Source organism: Ambystoma mexicanum, chromosome 7q (assembly GCF_040938575.1).
Source record: "Ambystoma mexicanum isolate Mex_15411 chromosome 7q, UKY_AmexF1_1, whole genome shotgun sequence".
Taxonomy (NCBI): domain Eukaryota; kingdom Metazoa; phylum Chordata; class Amphibia; order Caudata; family Ambystomatidae; genus Ambystoma; species Ambystoma mexicanum.
In genome coordinates, this window is record NC_090941.1 from 847877075 (window position 1) to 847904587 (window position 27513).

The window sequence follows — 27513 nt, forward strand, 5'->3', positions numbered from 1 at the left end:
TGGGAAGAGTAGTTCACACAAGGAACCAAAGAGAAACAAAAAGAAAAGGGTAGCCCAAGGAGTAACACAGCAACACTGCACAGAAAGTGCTGTATGCTGCAAAAGGAACATGCAGATGCCCAAAATGTTATAGGAAAGCATAATTCGAAGAACTAAAGTATGGAGAGTGATACAAAGGACACACAGAGAAAGAGAAAAAGAAAGGGTGAGTGGGGAAAAAGGTTCCCACTCACTCAGGAACACTGAAAAATAATCCTCAAGTCCAGCAAAAAGTGCTGGGGGTCTCACACACGAGGGAGATTTAGAATAAATATGAAAATCTAACCTAACACTTAAAAGGCCACAACCCATTTCTGTCTGAAAAATATTTGACCAGCATTGTTGGCTGACCCGTTACCCTTGACACAACCAAAGCAGCTGCTTGCCTGCACATTTCACAATTAATAACAAATATTATTTTCCATGCATATCTCGAACCGTCCAACTAAGCGGGTCACAGTTTAAAAATGTAGAAATACTACACACAGATCCATATGCAAGAATGAGTAGTGATTGTTTCAGCATAAAAAAGTGTACATCTTGTAGATGACATTACATTTTTCTGCATACAGCCTTTTTAGAAGCACTCCATGGATACTTTAATTAATACTTCTAATTATCTTTTGCTCTTTCCACCCTAACCAGCAGCACACTCCCCAGTAAGCAGGAGGGAAAGAGGAAGAATGAGAAGAAAGAGAGAGGGACAGACAGTAACACAGAGGAAAAGAGGGAACAAAAATTCAAGTAGTACCAAAGGCTAGAGGGAGTCTTTGACAAACAGAATGTGCTTTGGAGACTGGGTCTGGAACTACGCCATGAGAACAGACTACGGGGTTTTGGTGGAGGGACTAGCACGAGGGATTAGAATTAGGGGAAAAAGACCAGGAGGAGGAAAAGGAACAAGAGTGAGGGCCTCGGATGAGGAAGAGGTTCTAGGGCAAGGAAGAGGGACTTCGATGGCCATTAAGGATGAGGGACTAGGACAAGGTAGGGGAAGAGCAACTAGGTGATGGATTAGGTAAAGAAAGAGGGACTAGATGAGGGGTAAAGATGTGGGACAATTAAGAATGACTAGGACAAAGGACTAAAATGAAAGAGGTACTAGGACAAAGAAGAGTGCATAGGATGAGGAAGAGCGACAATGAAAACCAAAATGTCTAGGAGAGCAATGTGCTCTAGCACCTTGAAACATCTTTATGCTAGATGGGATTACCAATAATGATCAAAGACCAAATGATTGGACAGACCAAAGGAAGATGGTAAAACACTGCTTTAATCTCAATGAAAGAAAGTAGGGAGAAATATAGCTATCAAAGTAGATGCTCGATTTTTCACACCAAAGTTTACTTGCACTGAGTTTATATAGTTATATGTACGTCGTTTGCGGCGACATCCTACGGGGCATTTCACAAAAACCTAACACCAAGAGGGACTGGATTAGGGGAACATATCTACTTATAGAATAACATGTGTAAATATTTCATTGGCTGCCCCTTGTCTGTAGGAAACGCCCTTGAGCTACTTCTACGCCTGTCACATACTGGTTATAGCAGAGGGCTAATAATTGGACATTGACTATGACAGTGCATAGCAGGCCCTTTTGATTGGTTGGAAACCCTATGCAGCCTTGGGCTTTCGGCTCATTTAGCAGCACGTGAACAAAGTGAAACCTAGGTGTTTAAGCGACATCAAATTATCTCCTTGTTTTCCCAATTAGTCCATCGTATGTCATCAACCAGATCCTTAACCAAAGTCTTTCATTTGTAGTTGACCTCGTAGCCTGCTCATTGTTCTAGGACATTCAAGGGATTGTGAGGACACAACTATATTAACGCAAAGCTCTAATGAATACCCTTTGTTTTGCGTTCTTCATCACATGTCAGGAGACCACCACGATTTTGTACATTTCCGTCTCTCAATTTCTGTTATTTGATTTAATTAATCAGGTTGTCATTACCTTCTCTGGCCTTTAGAGGCTTGTTAACTCCACCTCACATAGGTGTTTGCCTTTGTTCAATACTTGGCATCAGCAAATGTCCTTGCCCCCCTAATCTTTGTAGAAATACGTCTCATGCACAAGGTCTATTCATTCGCCCCTCTCTGTGCCCTGCGCCCATCTCACGATATAGCCTCGTTGACTTCAGGCCAATGTACTCTTATTCCTCACATGAAAACAGCTTCTTCATCAATTCTTCAATTTGTGATCTTAGGATTGTTTTTGAGGTAGCTGGGTTTATTCTTCAATATACATATACATATACCTCTTTTTACCAAGCTTCCATCTGCTTCTTCTACCTTGCGTTATGGCGTGTTTACAGTTATTGGTCAGCACGTTAATACATCATCTTGTGTTCATGATAATTTCATCTTTGGTACATGTTTCTCTCAGTGCTTCAGTTACATGTCAATTTTTATTATTTTCATATCGTTTCGATTTAGGCTTATGTGTCTTCTTAATGACAGACTTTTGTTTTAGCGTTCATCCATAGTTCTTAGTGCCGCTTCCTTGCATTTAGGCAATTGACATCCTTCTTGTTAACTTCCCTCTATTGACTCAACATGAGGCAATCTTCGGAATGGCTGTGAGTGCACATTGTCTTTTATACATTCAACGCGGTATAAACATGTCACATAAACCTATGCATGCACTCCCAATGGTAGCCCTTCGTCTGCTACTCCAATAGGATGGTGGTGGAGGGGTTGGGACTAGAGAAGAGGCTTCCACCTGCTCCTCTACAGCAACTAGAATGAGGTCGTGAGATTAGGATAAAGAAGAGAGATCAGCAAGAGGGAGTAAAACGAGCAAGAGGAACTAGGACAAGGAAAAGGAGGAGTGACTAGAATGAAGAAGAGCTACTAGAATGAAGAAGAGGCATTATGATGAGCACAAAGGACCAAGATGAGGAAGAGTGATGGGGACAAGGAAGAGAAGGGACGATGGACTAGGAAGGATGAGGACGAGGGATGAGGAAGAGAGACAAGAAGCGCTAGAGGGACTAAAATCTGGTAGAAGAGGGACTAATACGAGTGAGAGGTACTAGAACAATACAACATGAGAAAGAAGGATGAGGAAAAAGAAAGATGGACTAAAACAAGGGATTAGAATGAGGAAGAGGGACTAGGATGAAGGGGAGGTCTGAGGAAAAGGGAAGATGGAGTAGAACACAGGGTACTAGGGTGAGGAAGAGAGGCTAGACTGCGGAAGAGGGACACAGACATAGGGCAAGGAAGAGGGACTAGGGCAAAGAAGAGGCAATGGGTCAAATGACTAGTATGAAGAATCAGGGCTAGGGCAGGGAAGCGGGACTAGGACAAAGAACAGGGATGAGGACTAGAAAGTGGGACAGGGGCTAGGAAGTGGGAGAAAGACAGGAACTGGGAAGGGGTCCAATGAGGAAGACAGATTAGGAAGAGGAAACAGATACAGAACAGGAATCTGTAAGGGGAACGTGGAGACAAGAAAAGGAAGAGGTAACAGGATAAGAATGATGGGCCAAAACAAGGAAGAGAGCCTAGGATGCTGAAGAGGGACTAGGATGAGAAAGAGGCAGGCAGGGACGTAATTTGGGGTTTGCCAGGGGGTAGCAGCTGCTCCATCTTGCTCACCCTTTGCTACCACTAGACCTGTCCTTGCTACCCCTGAGTCACTGGACAAAGAGGCAGTGCTAAGAGCAGCTATTTGTGTTGCACTTGAAAAAGCAGCTGAACGTGCCACAACTTTTTTCACCTGGAATCTAGACTTGGTTAGCTTGAGAAAGAACAGGGATTCAGGAAAAACCATGAAGCCGGCATCACTAACAGGTTGGCAGTCAATTAGTGAAGAATGCCTGAATGATTGGGTTCAGCGGCAGGGCTGTGCAGCTCATACCCAGTACTGTAGCAACATCAACAGTATGGGGGCTAGGTCTAGCTAGCTGGGAATGGATAAGAGCAGTCTGCAGTACTCAGTGACAGCACTGAATGAACACAAATCTCATGAGTGTTTCTCGTCTGCTTCACACATCCAGTGCGTCACTGGGCCTGTGATGAGAGGGATGTGTCCTAGTGGCCTTTGCCACCAATCTTGCCTGAGCACTGTGTGACCTGACCGAGATCTGCCAGACCTGCATCACTCGCACACCGTAGATAGACGCACGGTGAGATAATTTACATGAAGTTGCCCTCCGCATTTGAAGTAAACCATCTGTTGCTTCCTCATGCAAAAAATGTATATACTTGGAATCATTTCTCAGGTGCAACACACTTTCTTTGGGATAAGAGGATGCAGTGCAACATGGGTTCAGTTCCTGTTCCAGTGCTTAGAAGCTGGAGGAGGCTGGCATTAATATAAAGGACCAAAGAAGATAATAAAATTGGCCTTTTCTAGGTGTGATGTCATGGAGCTGCCGCTGCTGTTTAGATTTTTTTTTTTTTTTAAACTGCAAATACTGTGACCTGCAACAAATAAACTGGGAGTTACTTGCCAAATACGCAAAACAGAAAGGTGATGGCTGAAGGTTTCAAATCATTCATAACAACTGGCACGGCCCTGGGCAACCCTCCAGACCATCGCTTTTCAGCCTGCCAAGCCACTACAGAAGGGGAAAGACCATATTTAAATGATGCTTGATCCCCATCCCAAAAGGGGCAGTCCAGCCCTAGCTGCAAGGTCACATCCCTTCTGCATTTCCAGACATGGTCCAGCCTCATTGGACGTCATGAGTGAGGAGTAGCCTAGGTCTCTAGGCCCAGCAGGCTTTTCCAAGGGTGATGACGTGGAGCTGCTACTTGCATTGCATTTTAAAATGAAAAACCCTGTAATTACTTTGACCTGCAACACATGCTCCAACATGTCCCATCTATAGCCCATATAACAAAAAGAAATGTGGGTTACTTACTGTGAGAAACCTGAGGGCGTCCTCACTTCTCCCCCCACCCCCTCATCCTCTACTCAGGTGACCTGGGAAGGGCCATCGCTCTTGGATCACAACCCTGGGGGTGGAGATCTGAGGCTCACCTGGGTAGAGGAGACTTGGAGCATGGCAGGGGAATGTCCTTGGATGAGACCCGGTATCCCCCATTTCCATTCCATGATGAACCCTTGCTCCCATCTGCAGTTGTGAGATATTGCTATCCTTTTTCCCCTGCTCAGAAAAACATCAAAAGACATCCGCAGGCGAGACAGGGTATCCCCTCCTTGCTCTTATGAGAACGAACCTTACCTTCCCTCCAGCATTTATAGGCTGTTGCAAACCATCTACCCTTATTTCTACCCATTCAATCTACTATAGTACAGGGATAAGGAAGAGGTGACTAGGAGTAGCAAACACTAGTAAGTCATTTCAACACTCTAGTACTGAAGCGAGGAAGAGGCCTGCAGTGTGTTGTAAATGTCAGGCATGTCTCAAGTGCTCCACTAATTGTGACCAGGCAATTATAATTTGGAACTCACAGCTCAATCGGTCAAGTGGCTTCAGATGTATAAAAAGGGGAGAGATAAGCAGCAAGGAGACAAGCAGGGAATCCTGCATACGAGGAGACAGCCGAGGTGGGTCTTGCAGGAGAGCCAGGATGCTGGCAGACGACCACAAGAAGCTGTGGAGCCAAGGAGCAGGTGGGCTGCGAGAAGGCCTCAGGTGTAGGAGCCTCATTGGTCAGAGGTACGCAGCAAGAGCTGCGGACACAGAAGAAGCAAAGTGACCGACAGCGTCCACAGAGAGAAAGCAGACCTGCCGGCAGGATATGGAGAGAAAGTGAAGTGCGAGCGGGGCACACTGTCTAAGGCAAACGTGTCAGCAGAGCCAGAACCACTGCACAGCTGCCCGGAGAAGATGCCAGAGACCGGTTAGTGTAGAAGGAAGAGCACTAGAATCTGGGCACTCCTGGGGGCTGTGGGAAAACAGAGATAGATACTGAATGAAAAAGCATGCACAAGATGAAACTAACCCAAAGCAACAGGTTGAGAAAAAAAGAAGGACAATATAACATGCAACGGCAGACTAAAAGATCACAGCTAATGAATACCAAACTAAATGAAACCTTTTGGCAAAACCATGACTTGATGACAAGTATGTGTGAAATTCAAATACTGCCTTTTGAAAGCAAAGCATGAGACGTATGAAACACAAAAGAAAGCAAGTATTGAAGATTGCGAGAGAGCATGAAAGCAAGGTGGTGAAGGAACAAAACCACCACAAAGTGAAAATACATTGTGGCAAGGCCAAAAGACTGGCAAAGGAAATAACACATTGCGGCAAAGCCAAGAGGTGGACAAAGAGAAGCCAAGTGAGTGGCAGCTGTCACACAGGTACAGATAAAAGAAAACCTGTGTGTGCTAGAGAGCCTAGGGTTCCTGGTTTCATGACCTGTAATGAGTGGACCATGTGGTCTGACAACTGCGCCTAGACCAGGGGAACCCCAATTGTGAAAGCCAAAGATGTTGCATAAGTGAAACAGGACAAAGCAATCAGATTGAACTGTCAAAGAAACCAGGAGTGGAGCCGTTTTTGAACATTGAAAGGGAAGGATTGAGAAGAAGTACAAGTTGACTTTCTTTAACTTGGAGAAGGGAACCCAGAGGTTTTGTGGAACTGTCTTGAACTTGGGCAAGGGAAAACCAAGGATTTGTGAAACTGTGTTGAACTCGGGAAAGTGAATCCCGATACGTTTGTGGAACTATTTCGAACTTGGGGAAGGGGAGCTGAAAAATATGCCAGGAGCTAGAAGAAGCTCTGAACTTTATTTGGAACACTATTTCTTTTATTGCTGACACCCCTACACATTGTTCAGCTTTAGTTGTGAGGGCAAGTATAGGTGTTGGACATAGACAGACGTTTAAGTTGAACTTTCTGACTCAGACTTTCCTTAGTTTATTTAGGTAGGGAAATCCTCCCTTAGTATAGGGCAGGTTAGGTGTTCAACCATCCTGACAGTTTAGTTAATAAAACATATCTTTTTGAATTTTAAATCTTTTGTCTGTGTCTTGCTTCATGATGCCCTCACAATACTAAACAAGCAAAACAGAAAGGTGATCGCTAGAAGTTTCAAATAATTCATACTCACTGGCACAACTCTGGACAACCCTCCAGAACATCATTTTGCAGCCTGCTAAGCCACTACAGAAGGGGAAGGACTAAGAAAATCAGGTCTGGTCCCACCCAAAACCCAACAAGGGGCAGACCAGCCCAAACTGCTTTGTCACATCCCTTCTGCATGATACCTCAAGCATCTCTAGACAAGTTTCAGCCTCATTGAGCATCATCAGTGAGGAGTAGCTTAGGTCTGTAGGTCCAGCATGCTTTCCTATGAGTGATCTTGTGGAGCTGCTGCTGCTGTTTATATTTTAAAATTTTTTAAAAAAAACCTGCAATTACTGTGACCTGCAACACATCCTTCCCCTCTGCCTCCCATCTAACAAAAGAATCTGTGGGTTACTTACCAAATAACCAAAGCAGAAAGGTGATGGCTGGAAGGTTCCAAATGATTCATAACCACTGGTACAGCTCTGGGCAAACCTCCAGACCATCGTTTTTCTGTTTGGACTTTTGTTGGTCAGTTGCTGTTTCCAGTCTGTGGCCAGACACTTGGCAGGAAGTAGATGTCTGTGCTTTGGGGTTTAGGACTGTTCGAGATGCTTGGTCGGTTTACAGTTTAGCCCGAGTGATGTACAATAGTCCAGGTTGTTGTGTTGGCCATCTGCTTACATTCACAGTAATTTGGCAATATGGGCCTATATACACACTGATATTAATGCTACATATGGTGATCCTTAGATCACCATAGACCGTGCTTAGAAACCTCTGGGTATTAAGCGCGTTATAAATAACCAATTATAAAATTATAACCATAATAATCCATTCTTGTATGAAATGTATATCATATTACAGTGATGTAGTAACCATATTTTTCTTAGTGTACTGAGGAACAATGCTAGGTTATGCCACTTCCTGTTTTGTCAAGGGATGAAAGGTTGTGTGCCATCACTTCCCCTTTTCGTGTGATGTCATCAGAGGTCAATGGTCGTTTGTCACATCCGCTACCCCTGGCATTTTGGTGAAATTACGTCCCTGGCGACAATTAGAGGAAGGACTAGGTGGAGGGGCTTCAGACAATAAAGTGGACCTATAACATGGAAGAAAGAATAGGACTGGGGACTAGGATAAGGAAGTGGGACTAGGACAAGGGAGGGATGAGGAAGAGGGGCTCAGATTAGGAAGGGGGAGACTAGCAGGAGGAAGGGACTAGGAAGAGGAACTAGGGTGAGGAAGAGGGAGTAGGATGAGGAAGCAGGACACAGATAAGGATGTAAGGATGAGTGAGAGGGACTAAGAAAAGGAACAAGCACAAGGGACTAGGATGCAGATAGGAAAGAGGGACTAGGATGAGAGACTTAGGAGGTCCTTACAAATTGGGCAGTATTCAAGCAGTAAATCCACCGGGATACCGTGCAACACAACTATCGTTACCACAACTTGGTCCGGCGCTACTAGGGGCGGATCCCAAGTTGCAGTGGCGCGGGAAGTCCCTATTTATTCTAGGTGCATTGGACCCAATGGTGCATTTTCGGTGTAATTACTGCAGTGCTAATACCGCTGCAGTAAGTGCGCTGAAAAATTGACAAATAAAGTCACCGGATTTACACCCAGCTCAGCGCTGGAGGTGAATTCTCAACTTTACACCCAACTCATAGTTGGGCAGAGCGTAATGCGGTGGTAATCGCGTTACCGCTGAATTTTTACTGCTCCACCCAACTTGTGATGAAGCCCCTTATGTGAGAAGCACTAGAGCAGTGGACAGTGAAGAGGGAGGAGCATGAGGAAGAGGGAGGCGAAAGAGGAATTAGGATGAGAGACGAGGATGAGGATGATGGAGGAGGAAGAGGAATGAGACGAGAAAGCGGGACGAGGATGAGTAAGAGGTGTGAGGGAGAGGGGCTAGGATGAGCAAGAGCTACAAGAATGAGTTAGAGGAATGAGGAAAATTAACTAGGATGGGGAACAGGGAGCAGGATGGGGAAGAGGGAGTATGATGGGGGAAGAGGGCAGAGGATGAGGGACCAGCGTAAGGACGAGTGCAATGGACTAAGAAGAGGGACTAGGAAGAGAGACTAATATGAGAAGAAGTAATAGGACAGTGGATGAAGAGGAGCGAGGATGATAAAGAGGGTTGAGGAAGAGGAACTAAAACGAGGAATAGGGCCAAGGATGAGGAAGGAGGATGAGGAAGAGGGACTAACACCATAAGGAAGAGGGAGCAGAAAGGGAAATTTGCAAGAGAACTGGGGACTAGGACAAGGAACAGGAAGAGCGACAAGTATGAGGAAGATGGACCCGGACGAGAATTAGAAATTCGGAAGAGGTACGAGGCTAAGGAAGAAGGATGAGGAAGAGGGACTACGATGAAGAGGCACTAGAATTAGAAACTATGACGAAGAGGGATTAGGACAAAAAAGAGGGTTTAGGGAAAAAAAGGATGAGAAACTAGACTATGGACTAGGTTGCGCAGAAGAGGGACTAGGGTGAGGGACCATGCTGAGGAAGAGGGACTAGGATGAAGAAGAGACTAGGACAGAGGACTAGTACTTGAATGAGGGACTAGGACACAGCATATAGACTAGGAAAAGGAAGAGAATAGGATGAGGAAGAAGGAATTGGACAAGACACTAAATTGAAGAAGAGGGATTAGGGCAAGGAGGCAGGAAAAGGAAGAGGGACAAGGACAAAGGACTGAGACAAGGACTAGGAACGGGGCAGGGACAAGGAAGTGGGACTTTGATTGGAAAGGGGACTAGGATGAAGAAGGGTACTGGGATGAAGAGTATGAGGAGGGAGAGGATAAGGAATATGGATGTGTAAGAGGGGCATGAACAAGGGACTCCAATGAGGAAGAGGTAACATGGTGTGGACGATCGGCTAGGACAAGGAAGAAGGACTAGGATAAGGAATAAGAATGAGGATGAAGAAGTGGGACATATAGAAGGAAGGGGTTAGTGCATGACTGAAGGAGAAGGACACAGTACTAGGAAAAGGTAGCAGGACCAAGATGGGGAATAGGGACAATGAAGAGGAACTAGGGTGAGGAAACTGGACTAGGATGAGGAAGCATGCCTAGGTTTGAGCAGAGGGATGAGGTTGGGGGACTATGATTAGTAGGAGAGACCAGTACATGAACAAAGAGGGACTAGGAAGTGGGATGAATAAAAGGAAGAGGGGGGAGGACTGGGATGAGGAACTACAATCAGAGGCACTAGCACATGTAATGTGGACTAGGAAAAGGGACTAGGACAAGCAAGCGTATTAGGATGAGCAAGTGGGATGAGGAAGAGGGACTAGAATGAAGATCATGATGAGTAGTTGGGACTAGTAAAAGGAAAAGAGAGGGGGGCTAGGAAGATGAATGAGTAAAAGGAAGAGGGACTACATGAGGAAGAGGGAGAGAAAAATGGGCTAGGGAGGGAAAGAGAAAGAGCGACTAGGAGATGGAAGAGGGACTAGAAAGGCCAAGAGGGCCTAGGACTGTGACTTGGAGACAGGACTTAACAGTTTTCTTTTATTGATGTGTGGCTGCGCTGAGACATGCTGGCAGAAAAAAAGCATGATGAGTGGCAGGGTACAAACAATCTATGCTGCAGCAAGAAGTGCATGCCAATAGCATTGCCAGTTTCCATACCAACCAAATATTCTGATTCTCAACACAATTGGCCTCCTAGTTCCTCTATGGAACAAACGTGTGGACTTAAGTGGAACCATGTGCACCAAAACCATAAATCTGGATAATGACATCAGCTGGGATAATTCAAGGTAAATCCAACAGAAATATGAGGATAGCCATTCATTTGTCATCGGATGGAATGAGTGAGGTGGCACTGGAGGAGATGTTTGCAGTGCTTCATAGAATATATGCAGTGTATAAGCTGTCTTTTTTAGAAAGTGGTATGTGCCTCTGCTATCCCTCTGACACAAATCAAACCCACAATATCAGAGGCAAAGTGGAGGAGAGAAACGGAAACGTTTCAGTCGTCATCATGGAAATGTCCAGTTTCTGAGCTTCATTGGGCACAGTGTTCAGTTGTGAAGGCTTTCCAGTATCTAGGTGCTGACAGTGAGCTTTCAGGAAAGGGAAAAACATCCATGACCATGTCCTCGTGAATGTCAAAGTTGCTGAACGTGCCTGTCATGCTTTCAAAGTCACTGTAAGACATTGTGCTTTAAAAAGATATTCTGTTTGCATGAGTTACTGAAGGAGCAAATGCACAGCACCTCATTCATATAGAGAGCTCCGAGACCTTCAGGTAGATCCTTCCCAGCCAGATCATAGCACTTTGCAATGCAGAGGGCGAGCCACCTGGAAAGTCTTTGCTTGTTAATGGCTCTGCCCTCCCTAGCACAACCAACAAAGAGCTGATGACTGTCGGATGAGGCATAGCCGCTGGGAGCCACGTGGGTGTCCTTCTGATAAAACATCTCCTCCACCTTGGATGGATGAGGTAGAGCGTAGAAAACCCAGAGATTAATCTTCTGAGAAAGATGGTAATCTGAAACTAAGTTGGGAAGGAAGGTTGGACCAAGTCCCTCCTCCAAATTCTAGTTCCTTATTCTCTCAGTCACTTTCTCCTTAGGGAAAACCAGATACCAGCTTCACACAAAGAACTTGATGCACACTCACCTGTCTAGTGAAACGTTTGAGAAAGCCAAGCTCCAGCTTCATCAATTCCATCTAGCAGAATTGATTGGACACATGAGGATCAACTTAAGAGTGGGCTTTCTTAAAGATCCATATTAAAGTGCAGCCATTACGCAGGACAACAGAAGACGTAGCTCCCATGCTGGAAAAATAAACAGTCATGGGAGAACCTTAATCCTCAATCACTGGAAGAAATGTATAACAGTGGGGGTGGAAGAAAACAAAACCTTGCTCAGGGGACATCTTAAAGACCGAAACAGCAGCCAGGAATTCCTTCACGGTTCCAATTTGCAGACTCTGCTGGGCTAAAGAGAGCAGAACATCCAAAAAAGAAGAGGTAGTACAAGCAAAGTGGTCTAGACCATTGTTACTGCACCAGGATACAAATAACATACTCCATCTGCTGGCATACATTTACTTGGTGACAGGTCTCCTGGTGGAAGTACAATTAGGATGTCATCCTTATAGCTCAGCCTCTCAGCAGCAAAGCACGAAGGATGCAGCTGCTGTGGTTTGTGTAGAGGAGCCGACCCTTTGACAGGGAAACCAGGTCTTCACATGCTGGTGGGAGCCAAGAAGGAGAGATTGACTTCTACGTAGAAGTTCCAGGTACCACGTTCTCCCGGCCCAATCTGGAGCAATCAAGAACATGCTGTACCTGAACTTCCTAACCCTGTTTTAATGGGACTCACTTGTTTCCTCTTGCAGGGACGGCAGTTTTCCTGGGACATCCAGGAGAGCTAGAATGGAAACAGACCCTCAACGTAACCATTGGGAAAATGGGTTGTCTGCATCCTTTGAATATATTGTATGATAATGTGGATCTTTCCATGTGTTGTCCCCCCCCCCCAGTCCATCTGCAACAAAATAAAAGTCAAACTAGCCCCCTTTCCTAAGGGTCTCCACTATTTCCTTGCTTCCCCTGCTATTCCTCATTTCCAGATGTACTCGAATGACAGTGCATGATGTGGCACAGCTTAAGGTTCTGGAGGAACAAAGCCGTGCAGATCTCAAGAAGTCTGGAGTTCCTTCCCTTGTGGGTTCATGTGTGAAGTCCATGGTTTGCTTGCCCATGTTCAACTTTGGAAGTCACAGCATGTTCGATGGTCCCACATTATTGCCCTGGAAATACCAATCTCTTTCCTTGGGTCCAAAGGCAATTTGACATCTAAATCCAGTTACTCCACTCAAAGTGGCTGAGGTTCATTATGAATTTTTCCTTTCTTCTTCATTGTAGATCCAAAAGTGTAGTGTGGCAAAACCTACTTAAATTATTTCACTTGTGGTGGCTGGAGTTAGTGAAGTTTGCCAAGTTACTAAAATTGTTTCTCTTTCATCTGTCTAGGGCCCAGGAGGACAGCCCGACACCTGCAGAGCAGAGTAAGTCACTGGGGAATGTGGAGACACGCAGATGAGGAGCGTTTTGCCAGAATTCAAGGTAAGTCTTTGAGCCTCATCATGAGTTGGGCCTGTCAATCTGGAAAAGTGAATACCCTTCATTTGGATGATAGACGTAACCTGATGGCCGAAGGCCAACCGTCTTATGCACAGAATTATAGAAATACAGACTGCTATGCTTGACCAACAAGCGGCCATTTTAAACGTAGCAAGAATCGCCATTTTGTTTGTTAACCATTGCTCATTGCTTTCTGTCTAAACTGCTTTGCAGCTTGCAATTCTTGCGAATTCTGCTTAATCTGCTCAACTGTTACCATTGTTGTCTGAATATGAAAGGGCAAGGCCGCGGGACTGAGGAGATTGTTGAAACTCCTCATGAGCAGCCCAGAAAGGAATGCCCACGCAACCCTCTCTGTAGCCTTGAGGGTGAGCTGCAGGGCATTTAATCATTTCACAGCTGCCAGCTAGTCTCGTACTGTGGTAGAATATGTTAGAATAAAGCAGCTAAAGGCTTCCCCTTCACAAAACCCTTTAGAGCGTGTCGGCTCCCAGGACACGAATAGCACCTCATAGATAGCAAAGCTTGGAATGTGACTCTTCCCCCGTGTGCAGCTTGCTTCCAAGAACAGAAGCACCATGTTCTGTTCAACAACTAGAAGATGCCTCCGCACTTTCTAAATTGCACATTGTTACTAGAATAGACATCGAAAGTGTCATAATTGTCATACTCATCGGAAATGTCCATCATCCCGAGTTCAAAGAAACTCAATAAAAGGGGGGTGTTAAACATGACATAGCTGATTGTATGATATGCATTTTGTATATATGTAACTGATGTACGTAATTCGCTCTCTTGTGTCCCTCGAGGTCTAGAGAATACACGTTGCGGGGCGTGAGACCACAGTTGGCCAATTGGGACTATTTTGCTTGCAATAAACCCTAGCATTGGGAATTTGAACCTCTTGTCTGGCGCATCCTTTCGTGTATGGTTATTGCCTTGTTTCCATATCGCGAGGGACCGCTAAGGGCCCCTTTCAAGATGGCGCCCGAATAGGGACCCTCCCCCACTTGCCCCTTCGTAGACGTTGTAACGGAGTAAAGGCGGAGAACGGCGAGGACGGGACGATTGAGCCGGGATCAAGAGGTGTACGGGGCGCCCTGTAGAAGTGAGGAGAGATTCCTTCGCAGATCTGCACACATCTGATCCCTGATCGACGTACCGGGCCAGAGGGCAAAGGAGGCGAGGGTCACGAAACGAGGCAGAAGCCAGAGAAGCGCAGACACGACGTTGGGAGAGGTTGTGTCAGGACACAGGCGACTTGTTTTATCAGGTGAGTCATTCCCTGATTCAAACGAAACCCTGATTATTGGTAGTGTGTTGATTTTGCAAATTCAAACATCCAGAGTAAGGTTGGTTAACCAAGGGGAAGGTTAAAAACATGCCTGGAGTACTGTCCACTTTAGTGGGGCTTTTCTGCTGCGGTAGACAGTCCTTGGAAAATGGCCAAAGTGCACCGCCTGGGAGAACGCCGGCTTATGACATGTATGCAAAATATGGTGTGGGTGCGATAATATTTTGTGAAATTTGGCATAGGCAAACTAGAAAGCAACAGGACCATCAGTGGTCGATTAATGGTAGCTTTGAGATTGCGAGGATAGATAACTTAGAAAGGGTTTTGATAAGGGAAAAAGCGCGACCCGCAGCTTTTGAGACTATCAAAGATTGGAGGAGGGAAGCAATGCTCCGACTTAGGAGTAGAGAGAAGCAAGCGCGTAGGCACAAATCGAAGCTGGAGTGGACGGCAAGTCTAAGACAGGAAGGGAGACGTGAGCAAATGAACATAGAAGGAATATACCCGCAGCGGGAACTACACATAGCAGACAAATTAATGGAACATTTGTTAACCCATACGGGTCGAGGCTCAAAACCAGGATCGAAACCAAACACGCCAGTAGTGACTGCGCAGGCCCAACCAGTAGCTCTCATACCCCCTCCCGCAGCCCAAGCACTTCCCCTCACGCAAGCATTAACCCACGCCCCACCCACAGCTCAAGCCCTCCCACAAGCGCAGACGCGCAATTTCCCAGCACCCAGCAAGGCCCTTCACAGATGCCACCTGTGTCACTTGTCCCATCCGCACCTCCCGCTCCAGAGACAGATTCCGCACCATCCGCCCCTCCCGAAGTCGAAATTGAGACCGGGGAGGCGAGAGGCGGGGCTGAAGGAACAGGATTTGGACGGGTAACTCTCAGCACGATCATCAAAGAAAGAAAGGTTGAATTACAGCAAGAGGCAGAAAAGTACATAGAAGGAAATGATGGGACGGCAGCATTGGCCTCATTATATGGGTACCGAAGAAGCAACGAGAGACAGTTAGTGTTGGAATACATGGGGACATTTTTTGTGGGAGAATGGAAAAAGTTACTTGGGAATTTACCGCCACAACAATTGTTAGATTTGAATAAGTTAGCACGCAGTGAGCAAAGAGATGAAGATGTAAGAGAACATGTGTACAAACTCATTGAACTGAAAAATGAAATGGAAGATAGATATGCTGAAATGTTTGCTACACCTGAATATAGTCATGAGTGTATTAAGAAAGGTAGGAAGGAGGCTTCGAGGTTGTATATGCAAAAATCGTGGCCGACAGTTTTTCCAGGTGGTGCAAAGCATTTGCCGGCACCGGGACAAATAGGTGATAAACAAAGATTGCAGGCATGGGTGGGGGAAACAATGCGATGGATGTCGAACAAAAGAACGTCAGTGAAGGAATTAAGTGAGATATGTAATGGGTACCCATTGGAGATGAGAAAAGAAGTGATGCGAACGATAGTAGGAGTGTTACTGCAGCAGGTAATTGGATACAATAGAGGTAGAGGAAATGCACAAGGCAGGGGAAATTTGAATAATATGCACGGGGTGTCACTGGGATTAAATCAATGTGCGTACTGTAAAGAGGAAGGACACTGGCGTGCGCAATGCCCGCACCTACAGAATAGAGGTGGGTTTGGCCAGAGAAGGCCTCAGAGGACATCGGGGGTCAAATGGCCCAAGCAGAAATAGCATGCAGCAGCAGCAGGGATATACCAATGGAGGTAATCAAAACCAATCCTATGGTCAAAACCAAGCTCAACAGAACCAGGCATTGAACCAAAGTGGTCCGAACCAAAATCAGGGCGGGCAGGGCCAACAGAGAAATGATCAGAGTGGAGGACACCGAGGGGGAAATGGGAATATTTTTGATACACAGCCAAACACGTATTATAGCAGCAGCGGTGACTACACATCGGACGATGTGTTGTTTTCGCAATAGGACAGCCCACGGCAGGGGTCGGAACCAATGTCTAGTCCCGTCAATCAGAGAGGACCCTACGTAGAAATGAGAGTCGAGAATAAGGAGCACCGTTTCCTTGCAGATACAGGGGCACAAAAGTGTTCGATAGACCACCACTTGGTTCCGGAGATCCCACTGTCGGGGCAAAAGAGTGTTTCTGTAGGGTTTGCAGGTACACCAGTAATTAACCCCGTGTCCGAAGCTGTCCCAATTACAATAGGACCATTTACGGAACAGTGTCCATTTCTGACAGAAAATTGTGGGGAGAACTTGCTAGGATTAAACTTGTTGAGAAAATTGAGGGCAGTTATACATTGTACGGCAGATGGGGTGTTCCTCACGATTTGGCCTCATGATGCACCGGTGACGGAATTTATGTCAAAAGCGTTACCAGAAGAGCCAAGTAGAGTACCAACCTGTCTGTGGGCAATGCATGATAACAATGTAGGATGCTTGAAAATAGAGCCAGCAAAAATAACTTTGAAAGAAGGTGTTACATTACTACGAATTTCCCAGTATAAAATTTCTTTTGAAGGTGAGAAGGGATTAAAGAGTATTGTTACTGACCTGGTGAGATTGGGGGTGGTTGAGGAAATTGTAGGTAGCAGGTGCAACAGCCCGATTCTTCCAGTTTACAAGAAAGGAGGCAATGAAGTACCATATCGTTTCATAATTGATCTGCGCGCATTGAACAAAGTGGTAAACCCACAAGTACTTTTGGCGACACAGACGGCCATTCGAGTGGACGGTCGCAAGGCATGGATCCATGCGACACATGCCAAAAGATTCCCAGGACTGCTGACAACTTCCGACGACCAGAGAAAGGAAACGGTCTCGGAAACGAAAGAAACTGTTGCCAGTCCACTGCCACAGCATCAACCTGAGCGAGAAGTGAAAGTTGAAACAAAGCCTAAGCGAGAAGTGAAACTCGAAACAGAGCCTGAGGAGGCTGCCAGGAAGAGGAAAGGGCAAAAAGTGCCCCAATGTTACTCAGCAGAAACAACATCACTGCCGAGCGACACAAACTCGCGCCAAAGGGGTACACGCGTTGTTTCTGCTCGTGTTTGCAATGCAGAGTTTGTGTCGCCCACCAGCTTCTGCAAACGCACCAAGGCCAGAGAAAGAAACTACATCATTGCCACGGTGCTCATCGCTACCCATCATTGTGCCGCAGGCTTACACTGATCCTGATACTGGAAGTGCAACGGCACTATTCACGGATCATACAATACCAGGAGTGAAACGGTATAATTTGTGGCCTCGACAGGCAAAGTGATCCACAGATCGTTGGTGCTTTTCTTTTGCCTTTGGTTCCACTCACGGATGGAGTAGGAACCAGGGGCGTAGAGGAGAGAAGTGTGAGAGTTGTGCAAGTCGGACAATTCAAGACTCACGGCTCCTCGGTGCGCTTATAATAAAGTACATGTGTCCTAAGCCAGAGCAGGACAAGCTGGACGCACATAAGTACTAAGGCTGATAGAGTACATGTGTCCTAAGCCAGAGCGGGACAAGCTGGATGCACATAGTACTCTGTCAATAAAGAACTGTTCAGAAATCATCTGAGCAGTGGGAGAAAGAACTAATCTTGCTCGGAGGGGATAAGTGATCTAGGCTGTGAAAGTGTTGGCAGAATTGAACTGTGACATTTTCATTGAACTTTTGGCATCAAGAACGGGAGACATTTGCGACGAACTTTGCCAGCAAGAAGAAGGACGATGAAGAACAAATCAAGACCGGTTTCAGCCTCCTCCTGCACCCCTGCTGAAAAGATGATAGTTTTAGAGACTGTAAATTTAGGGAAAAAACATGGTAAAAGGAATAAGGTACTGATTTGGACATTAGTCCTGTGTTCTCCCAGTATGGTAGTACCAACAATAATAGCTATTACACTATGGTTCCTGGAGTCCGCATACCCATTAGAAACACTTTTGCTAAAAGCAGCTACTGAAAGCCCGGTTCATGTAATCACTGGTACTTTGTCCCCAATGGAAGAAAGACAGAGAAGGATATGGCAACAATACATTGTTGCTCATCATGAACATGACCCATGCGGTTTTAAAGAAAAAAGATTGCTGGGTTTGTGCCCATTTTCCACAGCACGGTGGGAAAGGGATAGGCTGGTATGTGCAACCGTTATCATTGGTTTATTCATGTGAAGTATCGTTGAGTGCAATGTTCTTTGGGAACTGGAACAAGAGTAATACGGGTCAGCTAGATGAGACCAATATGAATGGAAGTGATCATGAGACCTGTGGGTTGTTCCATATTCCACAAAGCTCGCATGTTTTCACCAGATCCCATGAGGAAAAATACACGAAAGACAACAGGACTAGATAGATTACATAGGCAGAATAGACCGACCCCGCCAGCAGAAGAAACATCAGTAATGACATTTCGAATGAGGGATGAATGGAATAAAGATGCTGTGCCCCCTGCCTATACAGTGAATTACAGCCCCAAAACTGCTCCCCTATGTTTAAAGAAAAAAGGTTCCTATAAAGTAGGAACGTTCAGCAGCTGCCTGAACACAGTGGTTTTAAAGCACGAAATAGAACCGTGTACGTAGGGGACCCTGTTTACTTTATATGTGGGAAAAAGCATATCCATGGTTACCTAGAAACTGGGGAGGTACGTGTTGCTTGGGTCTACTATTCCCAGGAGTGTTCCTCTTAGAAACTGCAGAAGTAGTGAGGCGATTAGAAGGTAGAACCCAAAGGAGTAGTGAAAATGGAATGATAGCAATGGATGTAGCCAAATCGTTTATACCATTCTTGGCCCAAATAGAAAACTCCTATAACATAAGGAAACTGTCCAGAATACTAAAAAATACAATAGATACAACAATGGATATCTTATACAACATGACGTTGGAAGAAAAAGGAATTAGGCTAATGGCACTACAAAACAGAATGGCTCTTGATGTAATATTAGTTGATCGTGGGGGAGTTTGCAAACTCGTAAAAACTGCATGCTGTGTGTTTATAGATGATTACTCCACTACGATATTTAAAGCAATCCGGAAATGACATGTCCTAAATTCCACACTCTCTACTGAAGAAGGGGGTTGGGGGATAGGATCCTGGTTTTGGGGACTATTGCGGTCCTGGGGATGGAAGCTAATTTCGATACTAATGGTGGTACTTGGTATATTCATAACATGTTGTTGTTGCATACAATGCCTACCAATAGTTTGCACTGAGATAACTGAGGGATGTACTAAGGTATGTATGCACATGGTGTTGAGAGGAAAACAAACGCATGGCCGCAATAACAGACACTGATGAAACAAAAACAGTAAAACAATTCATGGCTATAGACATTAATGATGAAGATGATGCTTATGATAGCATGAAAGGTTCAGACATAGATACCCCAGACTTATCCTCTTCAGAGGAGGATACAATGAATGAATAAGACGTTTGGCATACGGCCAAAAGGAGGGTTTGTCAATCTGGAAAAGTGAATACCCTTCATTTGGATGATGGACGTATCTTGATGGCCGACGGCCAACCGTCTTATGCACAGAATTATAGAAATACAGACGGCTATGCTTGACCAACAAGCGGCCATTTTAAACGTAGCAAGAATCGCCATTTTGTTTGTTAACCATTGCTCATTTGCTTTCTGTCTAAACTGCTTTGCAGCTTGCAATTCTTGCGAATTCTGCTTGCACTGCTCAACTGTTGACATTGTTGTCTGAAATGAAAGGGCAAGGCCGCGGGACTGAGGAGTTCGTTGAAACTAGCTCAGAAAGGAATGCCCACGCTCCCTCTCTGTAGCCTTGAGGGAGAGCTGCAGGGCATTTAATCATTTCACAGCTGCCAGCCAGTCTCATAGAGTGGTAGAATATGTTAGAATAAAGCAGCTAAAGGCTTGAATTATGCTCTTCTTACGCCCCCCCTTCACAAAACCCTTTAGAGCGTGTCGGCTCCCAGGACACGAATAGCACCTCATAGATACCAAAGCTTGGAATGCGACTCTTCCCCCGTGTGCAGCTTGCTTCCAAGAACAGAAGCACCATGTTCTGTCCAACAACTAGAAGATGCCTCCGCACTTTCTAAATTGCACATTGTTACTAGAATAGACATCGAAAGTGTCATAATTGTCATACTCGTCAGAAATTTCCATCATCATCCCGAGTTCAAAGAAACTCAATAAAAGGGAGGTGTTAAACATGACATAGCTGATTGTATGATATGCATTTTGTATATATGTAACTGATGTACGTAATTCACTCTCTTGCGTCCCTCGAGGTTTAGAGAATACACGTTGCGGGGCGTGAGACCACAGTTGGCCAATTGGGACTATTTTGCTTGCAATAAACCCTAGCATTGGTAATTTGAACTTCGTGTCTGGCGCATCCTTTCGTGTATGGTTATTGCCTTGTTTCCATATCACGAGGGACCCTTAAGGGCCCCTTTCAGGCCTTAGCCCTTAAATGCAGTGGTAACTATTACTGCCGCATTTAAGGTTTGGCCCAATCATGAGTCAGGCGGTAAGTGGGAGTTTTACCTCCAGATTTTTGCTGGAGGTAAACATTTCCACTGACCACACGTTTTTGGCTACTTTCGGCACTATTACCGTTGGCGCAATTACTGCCGGCTGTAATAGCACCCCCTAACCACAGTGGGTCAAATGGACCCAATGAGGAATGGGAACTTAACGCTGTACTGCTACTCGTGATCCGGCGTTACTGGCGCCGGACCGAGTAACATTAACGTTATTTGCACTGGGATATCCCGGCAGTATCACCGGGATACCGCCAGACTCATGATAATCAGATCCTTTTCTTCATTCTTGCAGGTCCCAATTCCGAGGGAGAAAACATATGAGGCTGCCCGTGAGAAATTCAACATGTGACAAGTGCAGTAATTGGGTGCAGCTATTTATAGCCACATCCTTGCAGGAAGTGCTAAATCACACTAGACGTCACAGGAAGTTCTAAATCTTACGAGATCTTGTGCAAATTTCCTTCTGAGGCTGTGAGATCTGCTGAAGAAGTCAGATGGTCTGAAGGCTTATGTAGCTATTTGATACAAGTGCACTTTTGCTGTCCAGGTGCTTGGCCAAGAACCAGGCTGGCCTGTGGTTGATCTGTTATCAGCACAACCACCACAGCGGCCCAGCACATTCCCTGAGTGGACTTGTGAGTACCCCAGGACAATTGTAGCACCAGTAAAGAGAGGAATCTTTAGGAACGCACAAAAGAGAGCAAAGTTCCACTCAACAATCAATGCATCCCCCCAGAGAACCTTGTGGCAGTAATTCTCTAGAGCAGAACAACTCACACTTCCTGCTGATGCTGGGTGTCAGAGGTCCACTTGCAGGGTTACCCCAAAGGGTGTCGAAGATCTTGCCCAGAACTACTTGGCAGTGTTCCTACTTGTGGGAAGTTGAGGTGTTCCTGCTCAAGAAGCTTGGCCTTGGGAGATGGTGGCAGTTAAGCCGTGCCCGAGTGGGTATCCAGAACCACCCTGAAAAAGCATAGCAACTGGGATAGTCACCTGAGAATTCTTAAAGTTCATGGAGAAGCCCAAACTGCACAGCAGACATCAGGTGTTGTGCAGGTAGGCCGACACCAGATCTGGGGTGTGGACTCATCCATGCAAGGAAAAACCTGAACCTTGGTCCTCCAAAGTTAGGAAGTCACCACAGCTAATCGAGTGGAGCAGACCCTTGGAGCAGAGGACAGTCTAAAGGGCTGGATTTTGAACTGGAAATAGGTGTTCCTAGCCACATACCTCAGGTACATCTGTTCTCTGGATGCTTTGGCACGTGGAGATAGGCATCTTGAAGGTCCTGTGACACCAAGTCCTGCAATTTGCTGGCTTGGAGAATCTGGTCAAGGGAGACCATCTTGAAATCATCTTGTGGAAGTACAAGTTCAGAAGTCTCTGATCAAAGATGTGATGTGAGCCCTCGTCCTCCTTCAGTACTAGAGCACAAGGACAAGGGATTGGAGGCAAGTGTGTCTGACCCGAAGTGGCATGAACCACCTGACTCTGATATGGGGTTCATGGAAAGGAAATCTGGATCTATCAGAGTGGATAGATGCTTTTTGGCAAGGTCAAGGTCTACAACTGTTGTGGAGGATAGTATCAACCATGTCGCCAACACCGGGGCAGCTACTGATTAGAGGGAAGAAGACTCTTTTGGGAAAACCTGTTCAAGAATGTCTAATGCCCCCGGCCTGCGCTTGCCCAGTTGTTACACAAATGTTGGCGCGATACAGCGCGTTTAGTGGGTTGCGAGTCCATTGGGGTAAATTTGTCGTCTTCCCGGTGAAAGATGGGGAACATGTGATTCCACCTGATTGCCCATACCGTATTGAGCTGGATTGTTTTCAATATTTGGTGATTCGGAAGTCATTGGGTCTCTCAGAATACATTGCCCGTTATCTACACCTGATCACAGAGCAATTTTCGAACGACGTTCAACACTAGATGTTACTCTCCCTGACGCTACTGGGTAGAGTCGCCCTGTTCAAAATGCTGACGTTACCTCGCCTTTTGTATGTCATGCAAAAGGCCCCCCCCCTGCGGATTCCTGACTTGGAATTTCACAAGAGTGGACGGTCTCTTAAGGAAGCTAATTTGGGGTGGGGGACAATCGCGAATCGCCCTCAAGACATTGCAGAGATCGGTTTGGGGGAGGGGTATAGGATTACCACAACTCCGGTTATATTATTGGGCAAGTCAGATGACGGTGGTCAATGATGTGTTTCATGAGGGGAAAGAGCTCCCACACATACTAGCGGAGATGCTAGGACTACAGATTATGTCACCACTTATGAATCTTCACCAACCACTCACTAGGACTTCCCCGCATACAATGGCAATACACACTGCACGAGTATGGAAAGAGGCACACAGACACATTGGATGGGACAGTAGGGTAACTCTGGTGCAACCTTTATGGAATAATAGCAACCTCGCTGAAGTGTGCAGGCTACCGCACTGGCCAAAATGGGCAAAGGCTCAATTCACAGTGCTGGGGGATGTCTTTGCTGAGGGTACAGTGACTCCTTTTGAAATTGTGAAGCAGAAATGTGGCCTCCCAGAAATGGAACGCTACCACTACATGCAAATTGCGCATGCACTACACAGACCTCTCCCCTTACTTTCAGATATGCCACAATGCAACCCTCCGGAGCGTAATGTCTTCCTAGAACGCATACTTGCCAAAGTCATGTCCACTCTGTACAATGCCATAACGTCTTTTGCTGCACCAGAACTGACCAGCCTTAAGATAAAGTGGGAGGTGGATGTGGGAAGTATTGAGCCGGAGGAATGGATACTAGCCCGGATGTGCCCACGTGAGATTGCCATTGCTTCGCGGCTCTGTCTAATACAGCTCAAGATTTTACACAGGATATATTATCCCAGAGTTACGCTGTACCGATGGAGCTGGGCCACTAATCTGAATTGTCTGCGCTGCCAGGTGGTGGAGGGCACTTTTATACATATTTTATGGGAATGCCTGCAAATTCAATGCTTCTGGAAACAATGCTGCTACAAATTGACTGCCGTCTTGGGGAGAGAGGTACTGATGGACCCCAAATTACTGTTCCTGGGTATTACTGATGAGGGGGTTACCCATCACTGGGAGAAACTGTTCTTGTCCACGGCGGTGGGATTGATTAAACGCAATATAGCGCAACGCTGGGGTTCACCTGAATGCCCACTTCTGGTGGAGTGGAGTGCTGATGTGGACACTTGTGGCCGCGGAACACCAAATATATACAGCACGAGGATGCCTGGCAAAGGCTGCAAAAATCTGGGATAATGGGAAGTAGTAAACTGACATTGACTACTCTGGGCAAGAGGGGTGTTGCAATATGAGGCACTGAACTAATAATAATAATGGTGGTTATTAGTTGCAATGTTGACACGGCATGTGAAGGGAAGTGAATGTCTTGATGGTTTAGTGTTGTTAAACTAATAAAAAGATATATAAAATAAAAAGAATGTCTGATGTCAAACTGGACCATTGGACTTGTTGGAGCCGACAGGTCAGGCTATCCACGATCTTTGCAACGGTCCACTGGAAGGAAGCACGCAACTTGCAATATGTGGAGGCCTGCATGAAGTCCAGCTCAGTGTAAGTGTCTCGACAACTGTCATTCAGAAGCTTGCAAGCCAGATAGTAAGGATGCCTCTTTGTTGTATAATTCCTCTGGGAAATCCTTCACCTCTGCTGAATCCAATGGTTTCAACCTGAAAAAGATAGGACCGCCATCATCAAACCTTGGGGCCAATTTTTGTAAACAATTGGGCTCACTGAGCCAGAGTAAATTTCAGTAAATTTCAGTGAGATATTAGCACCAGCCGGCTTCAAAACGGAAGACGCCAACCCCAGGGCTATGACGTCTGAAGATGGAGCCACTCAGCACTGGAGGGGAGCAGTCTCGATTGACAGCGAAGGAACCAATGCAGCAGGTGTGCAGTTGCGGTCCAAAGAGGGGTTTCTACTGGCTAGTGCAAGTCTAGTGGACCCTTGCCCTGCCACCAGCACCAGGACCGAATTCCATGGGGCTTTGTTAGAGATATCTAATATCTGTTGCCTAATTTCCTCCCACTGCTCCGGCTTACAAGAGCGAGGGGGAATGGTACCTTTAAGGCTTACTAGTCCCCTGAAGAATATTCACCATCCCTTGACTTCCCTTTGGAGAAATAGGAATGGCACCCAAATTGTTCACTGATGAACAAGAACTTTTTTATTGCTTCTTCTTTTGTTCTTTCTGGTCAATTTGGTGTGAGCTGGAATCCTTCTGCGAGTGGCTTTTCACCAAGTTCTTCCATGAAGACTGGACCTTCTCCCAAGAGGGCCCAGTTGCAGGAGACTTGTAGGGAATGCATTCCCTGCCCTTGTGGAGAAAAGACTACAATTTAGCGGTATGCTACAGGAGAGCATTTCCATCCATGGACTGACTTGAACCACAGCCCTCCACATTGTGTATCTCTGCCAACAGTAAAGACACTCCATGTTACGATTGGTGGATGACATTTGCCTCGCAAAGTCCCTACAGGGATTGAACCTCACCTTTTGGTTTGGCATAGCACAGTTAAACTTAAAAAAATGCTGGTGGCATTCCTGAGCAGTGCACGGATTGCGTGGAAATAAGTAACCAAGGTCATGTGGCACCAATGGATCTATATATACTGTCCTTGACATCAAATCCAATGTCATGTGCGTGCACTAGAATCAAGTGGAGACAACACAGAGTTGCACAGCACCGCCATGTGCCTGAATATGTTTCCGAAAGCATCTGGCACTGGAAGATATATATCTAAGATGAGAAATCTGTGGGAGGAAGGAATCCATTAAAAACATATCTGTCCCTGTTATAAGAGGAAGGACCCCAAAATGACATATTGACTGATTGCCATAACTCGTTGCACAGACCTACGCATCAAGATGTCACTTGAAATACATGCAACCCCCAAACCCCACCCACCCCAACTCCCCTCCACACTTTTCTGATTGGTAGGCCTCTGATGAATTAATTCCTTCGTCTACCCTACTACATGACTGAAATAACCAATGATAGACAAGGAAATAGACATGTAAATAGAAATACAGACCTGATTTTCGTTTGATCGTGAAGGTCGTTTCCATGCCTGCATGAATGTGGTCAGTCACGTGGCAATGCAGCAGCCATGTTCCTGGGTTTCCTGCTAGGAGCTCTATGGTCTGAAACGTCCCAGGGAAAAGATCGTACACATCCGCCCTGTGCTCCTTGTCTGTCTGTAGAAAGAAAGAAAATAAAAGGAAAAAAAAGTCCGTTTAAAAAAGAATTTGGTGGTTTCCATTTAGTAATTTGATCACGTCTCTACGTTCATTGTGCTTGAATCAGCAGCGAACCTAGGCAGAGGACACACTTGCCAATTCATGCGTATTACACTTGAATTACAACTTTAACAATCATGCAGTTAATATTTAAAGCGATGTCCTGCTTTTATACCCGGCTATCTATTAAATTAGAGGCTGAGCACCTTTTCTCAAACAATAAGGAAAGCTGAGTGTTAGTGGGTGGCTTGCCTGATAATTACAATAAATATGTAATGTTTTGTAGAATAAGATGAAATGGGTGGCATTTGCAACTGGTAATCCATCCATCGCACAATACTAAAATAATCCGGTGCATTTGTTCAAATAGAAAACGTGTTTGATACATTTTCAACTTTGGGAAACATACTTATTCGAGTTTCAAACATGCAGCTCAGTAATAAATGCATTTCTCTTTATAAGGGGATGTTCCTAAAAAAAACTCCCCCTTGCACATGCATTTCATCCTGTCAAATCTATGCCTCTTTGTGCGATCGCTAAAATTGTTTTTTTTTTACGCACCTTGAAGATAAAGCTCTGGGCGTGGAAATGGACAGTGTGCATATCCACTTCGTTTCCCAGTCCCATCAGGTACCAGTTTGTCTTCTCACCTTCAGTCATCGTTAAACCATGGAGATTTCCAAAGATCTTGCCATTTATTGCTGAAATGATGAAAGAAAAATATTTTCCGGATAAGTATAACTTCTGAATTGAACTTCTGTTACATTTGTGGGTCTAAACGTAGCACAGACTCTGCAAATTGCATGACCTTCTGGCGCTCATGGGTCCTGTAAGAAACAGGATTGGGGTGGGTAGTTGGGTAGTGGGAGGAGAAAAGGTTGCTGTTGATAAAATGGAAAGGCTGCTCTGTGTGCAGGTATGCATGTCATTATTAAGAAATGTGTGGAGATGCGTGTATTGCAAAGTGAGATTTCCGGGTTGTTGAATTCCTGGCCGGTTGGTGCGTTGGTCAGCGAAGGGTGTAGGTCAAGAAGAAGACGAAGGTGTTCATTGTGAGTGGTGTAGGCACAGCCTCTGGGAACCAACAGACCACCAGAATCAATTATAAAGTGTACACAAGGGCTTATTTGTGATTGTGTACAAGTTGGGGCTAAAATAAAAACAGTGGATAAAATGTCTCTCCCGCGGTCTTGCGCTGATCCCCTCCTGAAGTCAGTGTCCACTGTAGTAGTCTCCTTCCCGGTCTTCCCAGTGCGGGTTTAAAGGCCTTCTTCCAGGATCTCGTCAGCTT

General features: G+C 45.6%; 1 protein-coding gene across 1 annotated transcript in view; it reads right to left on the reverse strand.

Moving 5' to 3' along the window:
• The window catches only part of HEPHL1 (hephaestin like 1), a 537160-nt gene that overhangs the window by 34466 nt on the left and 475181 nt on the right, over positions 1-27513 (reverse strand). The window contains exons 17-18 of the mRNA XM_069639277.1: positions 26784-26923; positions 26018-26180 (exon numbers count right to left, since the gene is read on the reverse strand). Coding sequence (XP_069495378.1) covers positions 26018-26180; positions 26784-26923 — 303 coding nt within the window. The remainder of the gene's footprint in view (positions 1-26017; positions 26181-26783; positions 26924-27513) is intronic.